Below are 22,846 nucleotides of genomic sequence, written 5' to 3'. Positions count from 1 at the left end.
GGCAGGATGAAAAGGAAACTTAGTAGATAGCACGGTAAGTAAATATGGGATCTAATTAATCTAAACAGCACTTTCAATGCGAAGACGATGATCATCCAAACTGAAAAGATGAGGAAAGCGACCTACAACTGAAGAGGGCGCGGAGTAGCGCTGGGTTCTTTTGTGCACCGTGTTGGCATGGCAACTTACAGACGGGTCTTGAAAACTGAGAGCTCCTGTTCTCCCAGGGCCCTTTCGGTGGGTGGATCCAAACTCAAGGGTCCTGGCAGAGCAGGGAAGAGCGACCAGGAAAGCCGCGTGGAAAGGGCAGGAGTGGGGAGGAGGAGAGGGGAAACCCCGCCGGAGGTCTCCACAGTCCAGTAAAAACATGGCACCTTTCTGTTTGGGGAGCTAAAAGAGGGTGAGAGGGTTCTCTGGAAATGGCAAGTGCAAAGGAACGCACACCGCTGGCCACACGCGCGCTCAAGCCGGTGCGCCCAGCGCGCACACGCCACAGCGGGAGTCAGTTGTGTTGATTGATGCCTCCGGTAAAGTGCTGATGTCGGGAGGGGCGGGTGGGGTGTGGTGCTGTCATACGGGGAACGCAGTGTCCATCTAGTCCAAAGCCAGCCCCCTCCATACCGTCCTACAGAGGCCCGTGCCTGGCCTCGTACTTGGCCAGAATGTTCTTGCACTTGCCCAGCTCCTTGCGCAAGTCGGCCACCTCCTGGCGCAGGGCCGAGTTCTCCTTCTCCAGGAAGGACGCGCGGATGGCGATCTGGTTCTCCTTCAGCCGCCGCGCGTCGCGGGAGCGCTTGGCTGCCATGTTGTTCTTTCTGCGCCTTGCCCAGTACTTGTCATCCTGCTCGGTAGGTGCAGAAGGAAAAGGAAACAAGATATTAGATTTCGGCAGAGCTGAGGGCCCGCCGGGCCGCTGGCAGGTCTTGGGGTTGCGCCCAGGCACCAGCCCAGGAGTCTTAACCTGCGGCTCCTTCCTTGACAGTCTCAGCAACCCTGAGTGGAGTCCGTGGACCATGGCTCCCTTCCCGGAGCAGGGACCGGCCTGTCACCACACGCTCCTACCCTCTGCCCAGCAGAGCATGTGCCCCAGGAGGAGAGGTCGGAGGCTGAGCGAAAGCACACCCTAAATGGCATTCCAGATTTCTCCACTCTTTTTGCTGAAATTGTTATTTTTCGAACCCTTCTCTTCCATGGGCACTCACATGCTTTTTAAAAAATATATGTTTTTATTGATTTCAGAGAGGAAGGGAGAGGGGAAAGAAAAGAGAGAGAGAGAGAGAGAGAGAGAGAGAGAGAGAAAAAGAAAGAAACATCTATGATGAGAGAATCATAGATGGGCTGTCTCCTGCACACCCCCTACTGGGATGGAGCCCACAACCCAGGAATGTGCCCTAACCAGGAATCTAACCATGACTTCCTGGCTCATAGGTCAAGGCTCAACCACTGAGCCACTCTGGCCCGGCCTCATAAGCTTTTAGATTTAGGGTTGATACAATATTGCTGGAAGGCAACTGGGCAATATCTGTCAACTACTTCAATGCATGCACCACTGATCCAGCTACCCCACCTCTAACGTCTCCTCCTGCAGCAACCTTCCTGCGTGTGCACATAGACACAGGCACCGTGTTTACTGTGGCACCGTTTGCAATAGGAAAGGAGTGGGGAGAGGAACCTAATTATTGGTAAGAGATTTGATAACCACATAATGATGGCGAATACTCTGAAGCTATTAAAAATGATAATCCAGTCAAACCAGAAAGATGTCCATGATATACCATGATGTGGGTGGAAACAACAGTAATCTGTAGATAAATGTGTGTGGCCTCATCCCACTCTGGTTAAAAAAAAAATCACAGTATTACATATCCGTAGAAAGAGGCCCAGAGTGACTGATGCCAAGCTGTGAAAAATGATGCCTTCAGAGGAGGATTCAAGGGAGAGGTCCAAGGAGAAAGGTGGGATCTTTAACTTCTTAGTTTATATCCTTCTGAACTGTTGGCATATGACATAATGGGCATGCACATTTTGGCAATTAAAACCAGAAATTGAGAAAAACCCACCAAACTTCTACCTGCCACATCAACATACTCCTAGTGGTGGCTAGCATTTAAATAATTGACTCTGATTTCCTGTTTCACGGTTCTCTGCGCATTAATTAGCCTGAGTAATGTTTAACTGTGGTCAACAAGAAAGCGGTCCCTTCTTCCCCCTTCTCCCTCCCGGCTCCTCCTGCCAGAAGAAAGGAAAACACTCCTGGGAAGACTAACACTCGTGGCAAGCCTTCTTTCAGACCTTCCTAACTGATCTATGGTGCCACCTGGTGCATTTTGCCACTCCCCCTGCCCCCGCCCCTCTTTTCAACAACTGGCAAGAGCAAATCGCTCTGGATCCTGGCAAGCCCAGTACCTGCAGTTACATGCCACCCAGAGTAAGTGGGTGAGGCCAGTTCTCACCCTCCCCCAGGATTCCAAGGGGCAGTTGGCACTGGACGAGGTCACATGGGTTGGGGCCAAGGCTGTAAGCCAGGTCCAAGGTCAGTGGCCCGCCCCCATACCTGCCCCTTACCCTCAGCAGACATCCGCCCTAATCAAGGACAGAAGGTGTGAGACGGACAGCATGTGCAGGCACCTCTGTGGCTTTCACAAGCTGGAATTTTATTTACAAAGCGCTCTCAGCTTTCTATATATTTCATGATGATATGTAACAAACTAGGAAAACAAAAGACCTTCCTACTGGCTGCTACCAGAACTGTCCTTAGAGAGGAGTTAGCTTGGGCAGGTGTGCAACGGCTGTTGGTGGGATTTGTTATTTTGCTTCCGAAAGGGAGCAGGGGGCTGGAGGAAGCGGAGGGCCACGCCAGTGGATGAGAGAGGCTGGGAGGAGCTGGGGGAGTGAAAGGTTTCCCAGGGCTGAATGGGCCCAAGTGTAGCCTCTGGTATAGCCCCAAGTTGTTTGTGTTTCTTTGATGTAAACCCCAATTCCCCCCCCCCCGCACCCCCCTTCCCAATGGTGGTGTCAGGAGTCCTGCCAGCCTCCTCCAATGCTCCTTGGGGGGGGGGTTTCCCAAGGCCATTTGAAAAAGGGGCTGACTTAGGATGTGTCCGAACCTGCACCCAGGGCAACAGTGCTGCCCACGAGCTGCAGAAGGACGTGAGACTCACCCCCTGGGATACTGTAGAAGCTGTGTGTGTTGGGGGGACAGATGGGGTGTAGGCCATGGACTTGGTTTGTGACCACATCATAAGGCCCAGGGAGCCACCAGTTCACTCAACCAACTTCTCCGTCTCTTGGAGCTCTCACCCCTGAGGCGGTTACACCCCCAGCCTCCCCTGTCCACACCTGGAGATGAGTTAGCAAAGGCGAGGAGTGGGGACAGGAATGGAGGGAGGATGCAGAAGGCAGGGAGGATGCAGGGCTGTCCTGGAGGAGAAAAGCCAGGCTGCCGCCCTCTGTATTGCAGGAGACTGAGGGGCTGATACATTTAGCACCACATCCCCTGTCCCCTTCTCCTCCGCCCCCAGGGGCAGATGCCACCTGGCTGCCCAGTCACCCCCACCCAGCAAGGACCGAGCCCTCAGTCCTCTCCCATCATCTTCCTGATGCCTCCTCCTTCAACCAGGCCAGCATCCCTTCTCACCGGACTAGAAGTGCCTGGAGGGTAAGAAACAATGCTAGGACCAATTCACCTCCGAATCCCCAGCCCCTGCCACAGGGCTTGGCGCACACTAGCATCACAGGCCCAGGGAGTCACCAGTTCACTCAGCCAACTTCTCTGTCTCAAGTGAAATATGTGTCAAGTGAATGAATGGATGCTGCAACGTACGAAGATATCAAAGTGATCAGAGTCTCAGCTGGGAGTCCCCGTGTGCCACCCCTTCACCCTCCCAGGGGACGCATGCCGACCCAACGCATGGCTCAAGGGAGGAAGCGCGGGCAGCGGTGGGGAAGGCCGGTTCGCTCAGTGGGTCTGCTCATCCAGTGCTGGGGCCACAGCCGGGTCTCCCACCCACCCAAGCTCAGAGCGTCCCGCTTCCCACGAGCGCATGGTCTGAGGCCCGAGGCTTCCTCCCAACGGGAGAAATCCAAGGGCACGGGCAGGAGGATGTCCCCGCCCGCTCCCACCTGCCGCGGGAAAAGGTCAGGCCTGGCTCTGACAACAGTGAGATGCAGAATCCCAGCCCAGAAGGTTTCCACGTGGTCTCTCTGTTGCCAAGGTTACCTGGGATGTTAGGTAGGCTTGCCCTCTGCTTGACCTTGTAAATTTGGAGACCCTACGAAGGTCTGGCTGGGAGCTACGTCTATTACTCGGCAGCATCCTTTCAAACTACCTTCCATTCAAAAGGAAATCCACGCAGCACGGGTTCCTGGGTTTAGTATAAGAGATGAGCTCTGAAACACAGCCGGACGGCTAGGCGCACAAGATGAGAGAAACCATCCAGTCCAAAGAAGATATCTACTCGCCCAAGGACCTAACCCGATGGTGCCCCTTCACACCCCGTCGTAGGCTAACCAGCAATTCCCTGGCCAGGTTAGATGTTCTGGTGTTTTACTATGCACTTTCCTCTTCTGATTCTCAGGGGGACAGCTACTGGTCTGCCCCCCAGGAGCCCCTGTCAGGGCAACGTGCTACAGTGACCTGTTTGGAAGCTAGAAGACTCGAGGACCAGGCTAGGCCTTCCTCTACCTCAGTGGTTCTCAACCTTCTGGCCCTTTAAATACAGTTCCTCATGTTGTGACCCAACCATAAAATTATTTTCGTTGCTACTTCATAACTGCAATGTTGCTACTGTTATGAATCGTAATGTAAATATCTGATATGCAGGATGGTCTTAGGCGACCCCTGTGAAAGGGTCGTTCGACCGCCAAAGGGGTCGCGACCCACAGGTTGAGAACCGCTGCTCTACCTAGCAGTGAGCAATGCTCACCTATCTCACTTTCTGCCTCTCCATTTCTTCAACTACAAAAGGGTAACTTGGTCTAGTGAATCTCCAAGGTCTGCTCAGCCCTGACAATTCTGCATCCCTCCAGGTACGGAGATGACGGCAGTGATTCAAATCTGCCAGACACTTCCCCTCCAATGCTCTTTCTGGATGGAAAAGTAGAGGTAACGAGTCTAAGCCAGTCCCAGGACAACGCCCCAAACTCCCATTTCCCGGCCAAGGAGCCACACTTCATCTGAACCGTACTGAGGCCCGAGAGATGGGGGTCAGACATTAGGAAAGGGTTAATGAATTATGCTTGGTGCCAATACCTTGAATGTAGATAATCATTTCTTCATTGTCCATACGCTTGGAATGAAGCATAAACACACAAGTCTAAGCAACAGCTAATCAAAAGTGGTTCTAATTTAATGCCAGTGGACATGCAACATTTTAAAGAATTCCCTCCCTAAGGTTCATTAAATGTGTCAGAATAATTTTAAGTTGCATCTGACTTCCCAAGATAAACCTATGTTCCTTTATAAATAATGTGCCCCTTCAACACAGCAGAGAAAAACCAACTTGGAATTAACCTTTTGTTGAGATATTCAAGTGATCGTTATTTGAGGTCCAGAGAGAACATTACTAAGAAGTAGTGTCAGGGAACCCACCAGCTTCTTTAACAAAATCCCGCCCTGGTCACCCGAGGTTGGCCGTGTGGAGAGGGGTCCCGTCTCCAGCTGTTGTTCCCCGAGGCCTTCCGGGAAAGGACAGCAATTAGTTATCAATCAATCAATCCCCACAGGGAATTTCCCTTGGAAGACTGGGCGGCCAAGATGCCCTTCCCCAATGATTTTCTCTCTTTCCAACCTTGAGAGGTTATAGTTTGATTTTATTGGCCTTTCATGTGTTTCCTTGCAGACTGCCTCCTTCATGGGCTGCAAATATCTCCAACGTTTTATCGCTCCTCTTTCTTTCTGTGCATGACCGAGACATGAAAGGCATGTTTCAGAAGACACCCAGCGAGGAAGCAACTTGCTGAGAGTCACATGCCAAGAAAGAGGATCAGAAACCAAGAGTCCTTTGTTCACCAGCTTGTGTGGTCTTCCCAGGGTCACCCTTTTAATCCGACTCTTGAGCCTCCCACTCTCTACCTGCCCACGGCCTGGTTACCAGTTCCAATTTACCTTCAGATCCTCAGGGATGAAGACTTTGCGAGCTTTCTTAATCATGGGCTGCGGCTTCAGTTCTTCCTCGGAGAACTTGCGTTTGCGAGGGTCAAACATTTCCTGGCCAGGGATGCTGGACAGGGCGAGGTCTGCCGGGTCCGGCTCATAACCCACCGGGACCTGGATGGTGTCGGGATCGATGGGACTCGGTGTATTGCGGTTCGCCGGCAACAGCTGACCTGGAACAACACGGGAGTTTCAATTCATCAACACCCTAGGGCAGCGGTTCTCAACCTGTGGGTCGAGACCCCTTTGGTGGTTGACCGACCCTTTCACAGGGGTCGCCTAAGACCATCCTGCATATCAGATATTTACATTACGATTCATAACAGTAGCAACATTACAGTTATGAAGTAGCAATGAAAATAATTTTATGGTTGGGTCACAACATGAGGAACTGTATTTAAAGGACCACAAGGTTGAGAACCACTGCCCTAGGGAGACCCACTAGACACAGCTTGGTGATGCTTCAAGTGAGTGACAAGTCTGCATGTTACTGATATCCGACCCTAATCCTGTTCATCTTATTCATCCCCACTGTGTTCCTGGGAGCACTACCGAGCAGGACTTTACTCAGATTACGCACAACCAAGACCCACAAACACATGGTCACAAACTAAATTAAAAAATACCTGTGTTCAGCCCAGCCAGCATTGCTTAGGGGTTGGCTGTCGACTTATGAACCAGGAGGTCAGGGTTCGATACCCGGTCAGGGCATATGCCCAGGTTGTGGGCCGGATCCCCAGTAGAGGGCTTGCAGGAGGCAGGCAATCAATGATTCTCTCATCATTGATGTTTCTATCTCTCTCTCCCTCTCCCTTCCTCTCTGATATCAATAAAAATATATTAAAAAACAAACAAACACCTGTGTTCATTCTTTTCTGCAACACATCTATGGACCAGCTCCATGCCAGGTGCTACAGGTACAATGGCTAGAAATATATGACTGTTACCTTCAAGGTGTTTTCCAGGCAAATCAGGGAATCAGTCCAATAACTAGCCAGTGAGGACACAGTGACGGTGCCCGAATGGATGCCAACCTCACGTGCGTCCAGAGTGTGGGCAGCAGTGCGTGGGCAGCAGTGCATAACAGGGAGGTTAGGGAACGTTTCCTAGAGATGACGCCTGTGTGAGCCTCTTAGACCTTGGCTGTTGCACAGACACGCTATGACTACCGTATCTCTTCCATAACGCTTTCCATATACCACACACATCCCCCATGTTAGTGTAAAGGAAGAGAACTCCTTTTTTCTTCTCAAAGGTTCAGTATATTTCCTCAATCACTCTCCAACGGACGGGTTCTTAGGTATGTGAGCACTTCTGTAAAAAAGATTCCACGAAATGGCACTGCTCATGCAACGGGCATGTGCGTCTTGTGTTGCCAAACGTTCTGCTAAACTGTCACATCTATTTACACTTGCACCAACACTTATGAGAATGCACTTCCTCGGAATTAAATATTCATTTTCTAAATGTTCCCAATCTGATACACATCCAGACACCAGCTCGAATGCCACCTCCTCGGCTCCCCGGCTCCCCTCCACCGTCCCGTTTCATTTCCTTACAATACTTGTCTCCACCCAAAATCATCTTTCGTGTCTGACGTCTGTTGACCACCTCCCTCCGCTCACACGGAAGCTCCACGGGATGGGGACCTCGTCTCGTTGGCGGGGGCACCCAGTCCTGAGGTAGAGCACACACGGGGAGGAAGCTCCGTGCAAACGATGGGGTCACCGGAAAGAAACACTCCCAGGTCCCAACGAGGACACTTGTCGGAAACAGGGACTTTTTTTCTTTTTATTTATTATATTTTGCAAATTATCTATCATAAGTATCTTTTACTTTAAAAATCAGAAAAAAACCCATGATTTTCAAAAAATGGACTTTGCTTACTTTGCACGTAATACGCTCGGGAGGCTAGAGAGAGAAGGCTCAGAAAGGAAGAGGGGGAGGCCAGGAGCAGGAGGAGACCAGAGGGGGCAGTGGGCTGGAGGAAGGAGAGAAAGAGAGAGAAAGGAATTGAGAAACCGAAGAACCACCAGAATGAAAGAAGGGAAGGAAGGCGTGAGGAAAGAAGGAAGAAAGGAAAGAAGGACATAAGGGGGAAATAAAGAGAAAGACAGAGGGTGAGAAAGAAAACACTCAGGCACAGGTTAAAGGAGGAGTCCCCTAAACCCCAGCAGCTGGGGATCCGTCCAGACGCCCCTACTTTCCAAGTGTCTGAGCCTCACATGCTGCTGCGCTGACATAAAGGCAACAACGAATCACACACACACACACACACACACACACACACACACACACACACACACACACCTCTTCTTTGCGCCAGCCTCAGACGGTGCCCAGTGGGTGCTGTCCAGGACTCCAGCACAAACCACTGAACGGCCTGCTGTAAAGATCGCTTTGGTCTGAGCGGCCCTTTTCCAACACCTCTCTCCGAGCAGTAACCGCTGTCAACAGAAACACGGGTAAAACTATACGCCAGTTCAATCCAGTATGCAAGCAATGCAAGGGGTCCATCTGTTACCCTTTACTGAGGGGTGAACGTGTGAAGTCCCCGGGTGGAATCACCCTGAGTCACAGCCATAGTATCTGGGTGGAGCCCTGGCCTCGCCAGCCGATGTATTACTTCATTTAATCCCCACCACAGCCCTAGGAAGGTGGAATCATTGGTATTTCCATTTTCCAGACATGGAAATAAAGAATAGGAATAGTATAAGACAAGTTCAGAAATAATAATTTGCCTGGGACTGCCCAGCTGGCAGAAGAAGCAGGGACTAACCTCACCATCTTTCTGACTCCAAAACTCAAGCTCTTTTCTTTAAAAGTAATATATTTTTATTTATTTTAGAGAGGAAGGGAGAGGGAGAGGAAGAGAGAAACATCAACGGTGAGAGAAAATCATTGATCTGCTGCCTCCTGCCCACCCCACACATGGCCGCAACCCGGCCATGTGCCCTGACCGGGAATCAAACCGTGACCTCCTGGTTCATAGGTCAATGCTCAACCACTGAGCCTTGCTGGTTGGGATAAAATGCAAGTTCTCAATCATGTAATGGCCTGAGGGAAGCAATGGACTTGGTGCACCCAAGTGAGTCCTGGTGGGGGCCTGGGCAGGCGCCTAACTAGACCATTGCACTGAACCCTCAGTCCACACTGCAGGGGGGTAGGTGCCCCCACTTTCTGCACAAGGAAATGGGGGTGGGGCCAGAAAGCCAGAAGGTCAGGTGCAGCCCCGTCTCGGTCCATTCCACCCACAGCCCATGCTCTTTCCCATCCACTTCACTCCCCTTAAAGGGGCAGGAGAGGAAGAAAGGGGAGGACCCTGCAGGCCCCTCCTCTCTAGATCCACATGTTCCTGGGCAGCAGGTGGTCCCCCCCAAAAGGCAGGAATAGCCTCATGGTCAAGAGCCCCCAGGAAGTTATAGGCAACCAGCACCCCATTCCCTTTTCCTCTCTTCCTTCTTTCTTTTTTTAAAAATATATTTTTATTGATTTCAGAGAGGAAGGGAGAGGGAGAGAGAGAAACATCAATGATGAGAGAGAATCATTGATCAGCTGCCTCCTGCACGCCCCCTACTGGGGACTGAGCCTGCAACCCAACATGTGCCCTTAAAAAGCCTCTGATGGCTGAGACCTGCCTCTTGTGGGAGGGGGAGGGGGATAGTCTCTCAGGGGGCTATGAAGCTGGCTTCCAAGGGCAGGGCACAGGGAGGCATGTCTTACATTATCAGTATTTCAAGGAACGCTTGCTTGGCCCGTTCGAGTGAAGAAAGGCATTTGGGACTCTGTGCTGAGGTTCTGCTCTGGCCTTCGTCCCTCCACTTTGACCTGCCCTGGGACGCACGGCTCATCAGCAGGTGCAGACAGATGTGGACTCATCGTGGCTCTGCCCTTAAACAGCTCTGTGGCCCAGGGCCTGTCGCTCCAGCACGGGGAGTCCTGTTCCCTCGTCTGTCAAGTGGGGAAATGATATCATCTCACAGGGCCAGGTGGGATGGACAGTACGTGGGAGGGCCCCTCCAGGGCTGTGGGGGCACACCTCCCCTCACACACTCCCCTGGCTCCCACTCTCCTCCACCTGCAGCCCGAGTGAGGCCTGTGACGTCACCCGTGTGACCCCGTGTCCAGGACAAGCCCTCTGCCCTGGGACTGTGCAGGTGCCCATGGTGCCCAGACGTGACTCAGCAGCTCCCGCCTTGGCAGGCGCCGGGGCTGGCTTAACCAGCCTCTCATTCCGAGCGCATTTATCATCACGCTCCAGGCCAGCAGCGTGTCAGCAGGAAACCCACCTCCTGGAATTGAGAGGTGAGACCAGAGGAGCTCAAACCATAGAGGTTTGGAGTCAGGTACACAGGATGCAGCAGATGTTCCAGCTGTGGTCAGAGCTCGCGTGGGCCCTGAGTTCTCACCATGCCCCCAGACAGCCCCCTCTCCCCGTCCCCTTGCCCCGTAGCGGCCCCAGCACCTCAGGGCACAGAGAAGTAGCAGATGGGCCAGAAATGAACACCCAGTGCCTGAGACTATGGCCTGCATGAGATACAGTTCAGATCTTGCAACACTGGCCCCCTGAGGTGGGTATGGAGGGTTGTGAGTGGGAAACAAGAGGCGATGTCCTTCACACACACACACACACACACACACACCCGCAGGTACGGAACTGCAGCGGGAGAATGCAGGCCTCGTTTCCTTGTACCGCAGGGAATGCGTGGTGAGGGGAAGGCCTGGGAAACAGACGGTCACGTCCCAGCCAGCTGCCCACTGGCTCCGAGTGTTCGCATTCCTCTGTGCCTCGGCGGTCCTGAAAGCATAGAGGCCCAGTCCCTCCCTAGGCTGCCCTGGCGACAGTGGCTGTGGGAGCCAGTGACCATTTCAAGCCTCCCTTGTCCACACACCGGAGGCCAAGCCACAGGAGATGTTTGGAGGTTCAAGTGGAGGCTCCAGTCCAGCGTGTGTCCGAGGCCGTCCTCAGAGCCCCTGGGGTGTGGGCACAGTCACCCCGCAGAGGAGCAGGGCGGGGGGCTGCTGCTTTCATGTCCATGCTCACTTGGCCCTGGGTGGACTATGTGCCCCCTACCGGCCACCTCACTCTGCCCTCCGACGTCCCTAGAAGCAGGCCAATGGGTACCCCTTGCCTATGGCGAAACTGAGCCACTGAGCAATTCACTGGGCGTCCGAGGATGGGGATGCCTTCTTCTCCAGCAGAGAAACAAGCTCGCCTGTCCCTGGAGTCTATTTCAGAGGCTCCTTCCTTTTCTGATGCCAACGTGCATCCCTTGAATCGGCACCACATGGGCCCTGGGGGCCTCCTTAATTGTCTGAGTTGGAGAAAGGTGCAGGCCCAGCCATCGGAAACCCGCACTTTCTGAGGTGCTGCCACAGTGGGTGATTAAGCTGACTGCCCTCCACCGGGCAAAGTTAAATTTTTGTTTGAACACACAGGAGAGAGTGGGGCAGGGGACGGGATAAGTGACACGGTCCTCGCATCCACTGGGAAGCCGGGAGCCCACGGTGAACAAACAGCCCGCACTCTGCCCGAACAACACCCTTCCTCCTCTCCCCAGCCCCCACCCTACACCAAGCCAAACAAACATAGGAAGAAAAACAGGATTGTTTTAAAGCCCGAGCTTCCGGATGAACACGAATAGCATTCAGGTGTGTCTGCGGTGGTGCGGTCTCTCAAGGAGATCCACGGAAATGCTTTCCTGTGTGCGTCTCCAAGCTGCGCGCCCACAAGTAAACACGCTTTTCCAACGCTGCCTGGCCTTGGCCCCTGGCCAGCGCCCCGTGCCCTTCTCTCACCCAAGTTCACACGGAGTCCCCGCCGGCTCTGTGCGCTGCGATCCCTGCCTCCAGCCTGCGGGCATCTCGGAGCCATCTTCAGCCTCCAGACTCCCAGTGACCACACTCTCCTCCGGGTCTCCTGGGGCCTGGGAACGACGTCTCCGTCCGGTCAGTCACCCACACACCACTCATGCAGGAGGGAGAAATGAACCCCGGGCCAGAACCCCCGCACCCCAAGAGCTGTGGGAATTTGTGGGGATCCCTGGCTTCAGTGAATCCTGGGATGAGAGTCTGGGATGAGAGCAGAGGCTCATTCGGACTCTAGCAATACATAGTCCCGGACGTTCCGTGGAGGTTTTCCTTGGTGGTTCAGATCCCGGTCATAGGCCAAGGGCAGGCCCGTCCACGGAGGACTTGGCCAACTGCAGTACCTTCCGAACTGGTCTCCCTGCCCTGCAGTCCTGTCTGCCGACACGGCCAGCAGGTTGCTCTTCCCAGGACATCTCCACCGTGATCAACGGTGGCTGTTGGCTTCCCACCGCCTCCCCGTCCACACTCCTTGTCTGGCGTCCGAGAACCTCCACTCTGAAGCTCCCATCCTGTGTTCTCTGTTCCCGCCAAGCGGGTCTGCCTTGTTCCCTGGACATTCTTCCCTCACATCCTCTCCACCTCTACCAGGCCGACCGCCCATCAAGTCCAAGTCAAGCCTTCCTCCTCCTGACTGTCCCAGGGTCGACCACAACTTCTAACGTCCCTTACACTTAATGTCTGTATCACATTGCACTTGGCATATGCCAGCCTAGAAGATTTATCAGATTAAGTGACTATAACTTTGAAGCAATAGCTATTCTCAAACTAGATGGGAAATCATGTCAGGCAAAGTCCTTGCCCATAAGATTATGAACAGCCCAACCGGATTGGCTCAGTCGTTGAGCATTGACCCGTGAACCAGGAGGTCATGGTTGGATTCCCGGTCAGGGCACATACCTGGGTTGTGGGCTCCCCCCGTGTGGAGCGTGCAGGAGGCAGCTGACCAAAGATTCTCTCTCATCATCGATGTTTCTATCTCCCTCACCCTTCCTCCCTGAAATCAATAAAAATGTTTTTTTAAAAAAGTACTAATAGTTGGAAGAGCACACTCAAATTAAGGCGAACTCCAAAGCCCTGTCTACACTTCCACCTCCACCCACTCATGTCCACCAGCAAAAGGAATGCCAACGGCTAATGTCCGGCGATTTCCCTCACGCAGCAGCACCCGCGTCTACCGAGCAGGGACCCTGGGGTGCTTACACTCTTCTCGGGACGTCGGGTGCCTACTTCCCCTTCTCTGTGGGAGTATTTTGTGAGGCGTGTCTACATCTTGAGATGCTGAGCAACCCAGCCTAAGAGAGGTCTTTCCCTTTGCTGCCTGTGCACCAATACCTCAAGTTCCCACGGTCTATCTTTTTTTATTCTTGGTCCTGCGAGTGTCTGTGTGGGGTGCCTGGGCTACGGAGGCAGGGAGGATGGTAGGGGAAAACCTGTAGAGACCCCCTGGACCACCTGCAATTAGAAAGGTCTGTGCCATGGGCTGTGTGAGTAACACAGAATGGGGACGTTTTCTCCGTCTTCCTTAATGATCATTCTGAAAGGTTACTGAACAAGTGTTGCTAGGCAATAGGACCTGCCTGAGGAGGGGGGGTGGGGGATTATGCTAAATCAGGGATATGGATCCTGGGGGGAAAATCAACTTAATTCTACGAAGTCAGCTGGTAACTAAACAAAATGGACTTGTGCCCCCAGCGTCTCATTTGGGGGAAGGTGAGTAATGGCCTAATACTGCAGCCCGGGCAGCCGCTGCAAGGCAGACTAACTTCATGAATTCACTGCACGAGGCTAGCCTTGCCGACCGGCTCATACCTGTGAGACGAGGTGTCATGGGAGGAGTTACATTATAAAGAAGTGGCACCTTGGGCACCAGTCATTGAGGCAGAGAGAAAGGGAAGACGATGGAGCAATGTAGAGAGTTTACAGCCATCTGTCATCTGAATCAACATTCGGTGGGCATGCGCCTGCTTTTCACGCTCACAAGCAACCCAAAATTTGGGAAAAGGTGGGCACTCAGGTTTTCTCAAATAAATTCAAGTCCCACCACATAGGAGAAAAGTTTCCAGTCACTGATTTAGACCAGGAGTAACGATGGAGTGGTTTCTTAAACCCGCTGGTGGGGGAAGAGGGGAGACGCAGGTACATTTCAGACATGTATGCTTTTCTTTTAAAAAATATTGTTATTGATTTCAGAGAGAAAGAGAGAAATAGAAACATCAACGATGAGAGAGAATCATTGATCAGCTGCACCCCCCACACTGGGGATCGAGCCCGAAACCCAGGCATGTGCCCTGACTGGGAATCGAACCGTGACCTCCTGGTTCATAGGTCGACATTCAACCACTGAGCCACTCCGGCTGGGCTCAGGCACATTTCTAAGCCAGCCGATGGTCCCAAACATTGATGAGAGAGAAACATCGATCAGCTGCCTCCTGCACCCCCCCCACTGGGGATGTGCTCGCAACCAAGGTACATGCCCTTGACCGGAATCGAACCTAGGACCCTTCAGTCCGCAGGCCGACGCTCTATCCACTGAGCCAAACCAGTCAGGGCCACAGTTCCTAACATACACTGGAACAACACTCAATTTCTTAGAAACGCGTCATTCTGGAAGAGTTGGGAGTTTTCCAGCTTGCACTGGGGTTTGCCGAGCAACACCCGCCGGGCCCTGCTGGTGTCGTCTAAGGAGAAATCTGTCTGGGACCGGAATCTGCTCTGTGCTCCCCAGGCACGAGGTGAGGTCTGTGTGCCTCATGGGTGCACAGGAGCCAGGCGCTAAGCCAGTATCAAACACTACGCAGGATCTGAACTTGATTGCACGCTTTCTCCTTTAGCTTCTGAAGCAAGTGCCCAGCGGGACTGTGTGTGGGAAGGGAAATCCCATCACACACTGCAACGCTTCCGTGGACCCGGAATATTGCACCGCCTCTGAAATCCTTTCCCATTCCAGTGTGTTGATCAACCCGGACCCCATCAGCTCAGACTTCCTAACACCAGGCTCCTTCCTGGAAGGTGCTCTTACCTAATCAGGGCGTGAGTGGCTGGGAGGGAGGCCACAGTGAAGATATGCATGCAGGGCACATGCAAATGAGGGGGGAGGGGTGGATTCAGCTTCCTCCAGGAGGAAAAGTTAGACGGAGACAAATGGTCTTAGATGGGTGGGGGGGCAGGTGGAGGCATCCCATGCTTCCCAGTTGGGGACACTGTCCTTGGCAGCAGCTCAGTAGACAGGGACCCACAGAAGTGGGCAAGGCATGACCTCAAGGGAAGGGATCCCTGAAGGTTAGTGACCGTTGTCTGGAACAGGTTGTGAAGGTCAACTACCAGAATAGCTGCATAAGATGGGCAGTTCTTAGAACAGGTGTTGTGGAGAACAAAAGTCCATTTTCTTCCCCTTTCCCTCCCTCCCTCCCTACCTCCCTCCCTCCCTCCCTCCCTCTCTCCCTCCCTCCTTCCCTTTCTATCTATCTATTATCTATCTATCTATCTATCTATCTATCTATCTATCTATCATCTATTGAGGCTAACAATGGCAAGTTGTGTATCAGCCCGGGGACTTTCATGCTGAAATAAGATAAAGAACAGTTTTTGACTTTTCATCTACTCGAACTGTACCAGCTTTAATGGAATACGAGGCAACACCCAAAGAAACAAAATAATTCTTTCTTAAATGGCTATAAGAAGAAATGGATGACTAAACAATACAGAAACGTGAGAAAAGTACCCAACTGGCCCGGCTGGCATGGCTCAGTGGTTGAGCATCAACCTATGAACCAGAGGGTCCCAGTTCAAATCCTGGTCAGGGCACATGCCCAGGTTGCGGGCTCGATCCCCAGTGTGGAGGGTACGGGAGCAGCCAATCAATGATTCCCTCTCATCATTGATGTTTCTCTTTCTCTCTCCCTCTCATTTCCTCTCTCTGAAATCAATAAAAATATTCTTTAAAAAGTACCCAACTGTACGTAGGTGTTACTTCTCTGGCTCTTGGAGTTTTACTATGATCGTATGTTAATTACGGATTCACTTAACGTGTGTGTGTGTGTGTGTGTGTGTGTGTGTGTAAAGGAAGACCTGCAGCTTAGCAGAAAACGCAGAGCAAACAGGGTTCCATTTCTCCCCATGGACCATGGTAAGGGAAGCCCTGCCATTGGGTCTGAAAGGGCGTAGCCGAGGCTTCATCATGAAGCACTGTCCCCTCACTGTCCCCTCCTCCCAAAGCCGTCACATCCCACCCCTGTGAGGGACCAGGGCCACTGTGGAGCTTTAATTTATTTATTTTTAAAATTTAATTAATTAGTCGTCACCTGAGGATATTTTTTCCATTGATTTTGTAGCGTGAATGGAAAGGGGAGAGAGAGAAAAAAAAACACATCGACTCACATTGATTGGTTGTCTCCCACTCATGCTCTGACTGGGGCTGGGGATCGAACCTGCAACCGAGGTACATGCCCTTGGCCGGGAATTAAACCCGAGACCCTTGGGTCCACAGGCCGATGCTCTAACCACTGAGAAAAACAGGCCAGGGCCACTGTGGAGCTTTTAAACAACACAGACGCTCAGCAGCTCTTCCACGTTCATCAGAGGCGCTGGACATGGGGCCTGGCTCTGTATTTTGTTTCTTGTTGGGTTTTTGTTTAATAAAAGGGGACAGAGCCTTCTCACACACTCGTGGTGGGCGTTTGAACTAGCACCGTTCTTTCGGAGCCTGCACTCTTTGATCCGGCATCTAGGAATTCCACATCTAAGGATTTAAACTTTAGATATGCCGTGCGAATCTACAAAGAATGGCATCCAAGGCTGAAAACAAGCTAAAGGTGCTTGTTAAATAGATTATGGCACATCCAGACAATAGGATTTCATGAAGCTGTACTCATAGGAAAACATGTCCAAAAGATATTATATAAAAAAGGCAAGTTGCATAACATTATGTAGAATGTATATTCATACATTACCACATTCCTATGTACATTCTATACATATGGTCATTGTAACATAAATAAAGTCAGAACTGTACATTTTACTAAATATATATATGCTTACATACACAAAGAAAATGTCTGGAAGAGTATCCAAGAAACCATTAATAGTTAAATCTTCGAGTGGGATATTGGCACTCAAGCGGTACTGTGCACTCAGTTCTGCCTTTATTTTAAAACTAGTGGCCCGGTGCACGAAATTCGTGCACATTAAAAGGGAATTAATTAGAGGAAATATTTTAATATTGCTATTTGCCCTTTCTCTATAATAGAAGTGTCAGAGATGAAAGAAAATTAGTAAAATGTATATGAAAATCTCCCTCCTGTCAGAGTCTGGAGCTCGCTGAGGGACTCAGAGTCAAGTCCCTGCCCACCCACATGTGCCTCGAAATCGTGCCAGACCCCAGACCCAGCCGGCCCCATCCCCGTCAAGCCCCGCAGGGGAGTGGGGTTCAGTCTCAGGTCCCCTGTCAAGCCCCACTGGGCGGGGGGCATGGCCTCAGGTCCCCCAGTCCCCATGCAAGGGCATGAGGATGTGATGACCATTTGCATATTAGCTCTTTATTATATAGGATGATCATATACTACATTCACAATGAAATATCTTTGGGTAATTTTTTTCTCAAAAAGGAAAAGATCCACTGATGGTTCTCACGTGAGGCCCTGGTTGAGGTCTGGAGGAAGTCGCTAGCCCTGTGGATGTCAGTAGCTCATACACTCAAGCTTGTAAGGAAACGCACCACCCACACAGGAGGGGAGTTTTCACATGTCATACCTCTAACTTGCCAGAAGGTGGCAGGCCAGAGGAAATCGCCCAGCGCTTCAGCCCAAACTTGTCAAAACCAATTTTTCATCAGCCCAAGTCTTTTCGCTACTCTATGCTATTTAGACCCAAAGCATGCTTTGTTGAAGTCAGAAAGGGAAGTTTACACACATTTAAGCCATATACTTTTTTTTTCTTTTCATAGAAACCCAGGGTCATCCAATCTATGAAAATACAGCACTGGGAAGATGTTTTCCTGAGTGGAGTTGGCGATGCTGGCTGGGACCTCCCCCGCCTCCTCCTCGCACCGTTTTCCCTGTTGTCTTTGCTCTGGTTTAGGCATCTCCTTATCTTACTCCAGAGTCAATTCCACAAAGGCGGGTGGCAATCAGCCATGTGGGGTGTCTGTGCTTCCAAACCTGCCCACGCCTGGGGCCCAGGACAAGCCGTGTGAGGCCTAGGGCAGCCCGGGGCAGCGCCATGAGTGTTCCTGCCCTCCCACTAACACTGCTTTTCTTGAAGTGGGTGTGTTGCCACAGCAACTGTCAAGTCCCATCAATTATCTGCCTCTAACCTCCCAATATCTTCTTTAAATATATTACCACATCTCAGACACGCGACGCGGCTGCCCTGGGCGTGTGGAGCCCAACCGCACCCCCCCCCCCCCCGAGGCAGCAAAGCTTCCTTCATCTGGGTAGGAGGGAGCTAGTCACTTGGTAGATTAACCACCACACATACTCTTTCTAATCTCTTTCCCCCTCTTTTTATTCTAATCCCATGTCCCTCAACACTACAAATAATCTGAATTATTTCCTGTGCATAGTTAATGGCAAAGAACTCTTCATTTCAGTCAAGAAAGACCTCAATGAGTCACTTAAATGTATGCTTCCTATCAATACAATTTTTGCTCATTCTTCAAGACACAGCTCATGGATCACCTCTGACCTTCCCGCTACATCTCATTCAGAGCAGATCATTCTGGCCTTCCTGGTTCCACCTGGTACATACCCAACGTACTCTTTTTAAAAATATATTTTTATTGATTTCAGAAAGGAAGGGAGAAGGAGAGATAGAAACATCAATGATGAGAGAGAATCATCGATGGGTTGCCTCCTGCGCTCTCCACAATGGGGATTGAACCCGTAACTTGGGCATGTGCCCTGACCGGGAATCAAACCGTGACCTCCTGGTTCACAGGTTGATGCACAACCACTGACCCACAACCGCCAGGCCCAATATACTCTTATTTATCTATCTCTTTGCAATTGGTAAGGTTCTCGTTTTTAAGGGCTGACCTCTTCCTTATATCTGAATTCCCAACATTTAGTTCAGTGTCTGGTAAACAGTTGGCCCTCAGTCAATGTCTGCTGGCCAAATGGATAAATGCACCCCCAAACCAACGTCTGTTTGCTTGTGGTTCTCCGTTACTCTTTATTGTTGTTAAATAGCTAGGACAATGACGCGATGACCATGTCTGAGTCCGGGCCCTCAGATTTTCCCACCATCCTCTTTTTTGTTCTTGTTTTTCAGATCCAAGAAGTGTGTCAAAAGGGAGGCTTCTCCATCTGGGGCGGAGCTGTGCAGCCCGCGAGGGGAGCCGTCACATTCCCCGAGTCCTCAGCGGGCAGCCGGCATCTGGCCCACACCTGGGAGAAGAGGCGCATCCTCACACGGACCTATTTTTGCCTTCCAGACCGCTGATGCCTCTCCCACAACGTGCCTCGGACGCAGGAAGGGGAAGGGAACTAGTGTTTACCCAGTGCCGCCGCATGCCCTGGGCCGATGCTTCGCACACACCGCTCCCAAGACCACCTTCTCCCCAGGCTTCGAATCTGTGAGGAGCTCGCACCAAGCGTGTCTCTGAAAACCACAGGGAGGTGAACCCTGAGTGAGGTCCTCCGACTCCCTCCACTCATCCAACGGATGGCCAAACGCAGAGCTGATGGCCGGCCTGTCCATGAAATCATGCATGCTTAAAAAAAATTCCTATGTGTTTATTGATTTTGAGAGCATGAGGAGGGGAGAGAGAGAGAAACATTGATGTGAGAGTATAACATTCATCAGCTGTCTCCTGCACCCCCCCTCCCACTGGGGATGGAGCCTGCAAACCAGGATGTGCCCTGACTGGGATTCAAACCGGCAACCTTTCGGTGCACAGGACAATGCCCAACCAGCTGAGCCACACTGAACAGAGCGGGTGGAGGCTTTCTATTCAGAGAAAACTTGGTGCGCATTGTGGAGTGCCCGGTTCTTAGAATTTCACGTTGGGAGAGAAAGCACATGGTGGCCATAGGTATTGTTGAAAAACAAGAACAAAAAAGAGGATGGTAGGAAAATCGCAGGGCCCGGACCACCATGCAGGACAGCCTTCCTACCGGTGCCCCCGTCAGCTGCAGCCCTTGGGGCAGCCGGTGTCCCAGCACACGGCTGAGGCCTTCGGGTGGGCGCTCCAGGCCCTTCCTTTGAGGTCGGCTTTGTGCATCCGTGTGTGTTTCTTTGGCCCCGAGGAAAGGTCACTCTGGTGCGGCTTCTCCCAGGGCTAAGGAATACTCCTTCCACATTCCAAGGGAAACACCCTCAGAACCTGTGCAAAGAGCTGCCTGCCCCCCCCGCCCCGCCCCCCGACGAAGTGCAACCAAAGGGGACGCAGCATTCTACCGAGGGAGGCAGCCTTGTCTTCTAACTGCATGCACAACAGGCGCATTGATTCCTACAGGGAGCGATGAAGACCTCGGAAAACGGACTTGGAATATCATCGTTCAGCCTTATGAGTTAGTGAATACATTTCTCTTTTTTATTTTGTTTATTTTTAAAAATATATGTTTTTATTGATTTCAGAGAGGAAGGAAGAGGGAGAGAGAGAGAAGCATCAATGAGAGAGGACCATTGATCGGCTGCCCCCTGCACGCCCCCTGTTGGGAATCAAGCCCACAACCTGGGCATGTGCCATGACTTGGGAATCCAACCATGACCTCCTGGTTCATAGGTTGATGCTCGACCACTGGGCCACACTGGCCGGGCCATTTCTCTTTTTTAAAAGTTGCTCGGCACCTTAATTGGCCTATAATGTTTAAATTCATAAATAAATAAATGTCTATATGGATATATATATGGTGAATATGCCAAATTGCTAACCTGGGTGGTAGGAAGAAGGGCACGTGCTATGTATTTTTATTTTTTATATTTTAAATCTTTCTCAAAATGATTTTCGAACGCCTCAGTGGTCTGAATAATTTTCTGCCCTCTTCTGTCCGAGACCTCGGTGTCTGGCCTGGTAGGAGGGATGGGTTCCCCTATAGATGGCTACATTGAGACGCAGGAAATGAAGAGCAGCAGCGCATGGGAAGGGTCAGACGCTCCGGGTGCCGCCAGGAGGTCCGCAGTGTTTCCCCTGGTGTGGGCACACAGCGTGGAGGGGCTTAGGGTGAACTCTGCCAGGGGATTGAGGACACAAATCCCCGGATCAGCCCGTCCCAACGCCTGACCTGATGCTGCCCGCGCAGCAAGCCCGAGGGCAGGCCCACCAGCAGCATAGCCTCGGCGGGGTTATGCGCAGGGCGTGGGCCTTGGGAGCCCTGCCCTCCTCCCAGGGTAGGGCCGTGCCCGTTTCAGTAGCCCCACCTCTGACTGGCACGGGCAGGAGTGCCATTGCATAAGCCTGCACTCCAAAAAGCCACATGGAGACGCAACTCCCGCCTCTGCCAACCAAACCAATGGAAGCCGGAGTTTCTTATCGGCATCCCCCCCCGCCCCGCCCACCACACACACACACACACACACACACACACACACACACCGCGGACGTTGTCTACGCACTCAGTGAAAGTCCCACTTAAGGTGTGAGATGAGTTTTAAGAACTTTTACAGGTGATCCTGGAACATGCTACCAATTTCCAGTTCCATCCCTGTCACCAAGGCTGGAAGAAAGGGTGGGGGGAGTTGAGTCAAGATCCATCTGTACTTGTTTTTGTGTGTTTTTAAAATATTTTCATTGATTTCAGGGAGAGGGAGAGAAACATCAATGAGAGAGAATCATTTAACAGCTGCCTCCTGCACGCCCCTTACTGGGGATCGAGCCCGAAACACCAGCTGGGCTAGATGCACCTGTGTTTGTAAGCACCTAATCCTTTTGTCTGAAAACACCCTTCCTCCTTCACTATTAACAACCGATCAGAAAACAGGGAAATGTTCATGTGGGAGAGCAGCTCACTGAAGCCTCAGAGGAGCCCTGACCCTTCCCACTTCAGCAGGGGCCTGTCTGCACTTCGCCTCCTGAGACCACCCAGCCCCAAAGCTCACCCCGCCATCACGACCCTTGGCAAAGATGCACCGAGTTGAAGACATCAGGTGGCACAGGAACTCTTTCAAAACCAATACTGCCCGGCCGCCGGTGTGTTTGAGCATCGGCCTGGGAACAAGGAGATCACAGGTCCATTCCTGGTCAGAGCACATGCTCAGGTGGCGTGCGGGCTCGATCCCCAGTGTGGGGCGTGTAGGAGGCAGCTGATCAATGATTCTCTCTCATCATTGATGTTTCTCTCTCTCTCTCTTTCCCTCTCCTTTCCTCTCTCTGAAATCAATGAAAATAGGTTTTAAAAAATCAATACTAATGAAAGTAAGGTCCTTGTCATTTCACTCACCCGATACACCCTTTGCGACAGCATGGTTGGACCTGTGGAGTGTTATGCTCAGTGACGTAAGCCAGTGAGAGAAAGACAAGAACTATACGATTTCACTCACAGGTGGAATCTAATGAACAGAATAAACCAACTAAAAAAATAGAAACATACTCATAGATACAGAGAACAGACTGACAGCTGTCAGAGGGAAGGGGGCTACTCATAGACAGACAACAGTATGCTGATTACCAGAGGGAAGAGGGGTAGGGGGAAGTAGGAGAGGGTAAAGGGGGGCAAATGGTGATGGAAGGAGACATGCCTAGGGGTGGAAAACACACAATAAATATACAGATGTTGTACTATAGAATTGCACACCTGAAATCTATATAATTTTTTAAAAATATATCTTTATTGATTTCAGAGAGGAAGGGAGAAGGGAGAGAGAGATGGAAACATCAATGATGAG

The 22,846-nt window shown here is 51.5% G+C and overlaps 1 protein-coding gene across 3 annotated transcripts in view; it reads right to left on the bottom strand.

The window, feature by feature from the left end:
- Window positions 1–6: 6 nt before the first annotated feature.
- HLF (HLF, PAR bZIP transcription factor) overlaps window positions 7–22,846 on the bottom strand; it is a 43,747-nt gene continuing 20,907 nt past the window's right edge. Inside the window, exons 3-4 of one of the 3 annotated variants that reach the window (XM_006095579.3) lie at window positions 6,107–6,327; window positions 7–844 (exon numbers count right to left, since the gene is read on the bottom strand). In XM_006095579.3, coding sequence (XP_006095641.1) covers window positions 626–844; window positions 6,107–6,327 — 440 coding nt within the window. In that variant the 3' untranslated portion in view covers window positions 7–625. Of the gene's footprint in view, window positions 845–4,899; window positions 5,897–6,106; window positions 6,328–22,846 lie in introns of those variants that run through there. The other 2 variants (XM_006095580.3, XM_023759603.1) reach the window with 2 other exon arrangements.

The sequence above is a fragment of the Myotis lucifugus genome, unplaced genomic scaffold, assembly GCF_000147115.1.
Source record: "Myotis lucifugus unplaced genomic scaffold, Myoluc2.0 scaffold_158, whole genome shotgun sequence".
NCBI lineage: Eukaryota > Metazoa > Chordata > Mammalia > Chiroptera > Vespertilionidae > Myotis > Myotis lucifugus.
The sequence above is the reverse complement of the archived record's forward strand: the minus strand, read 5'-3'. Positions and strand labels throughout refer to the sequence as shown.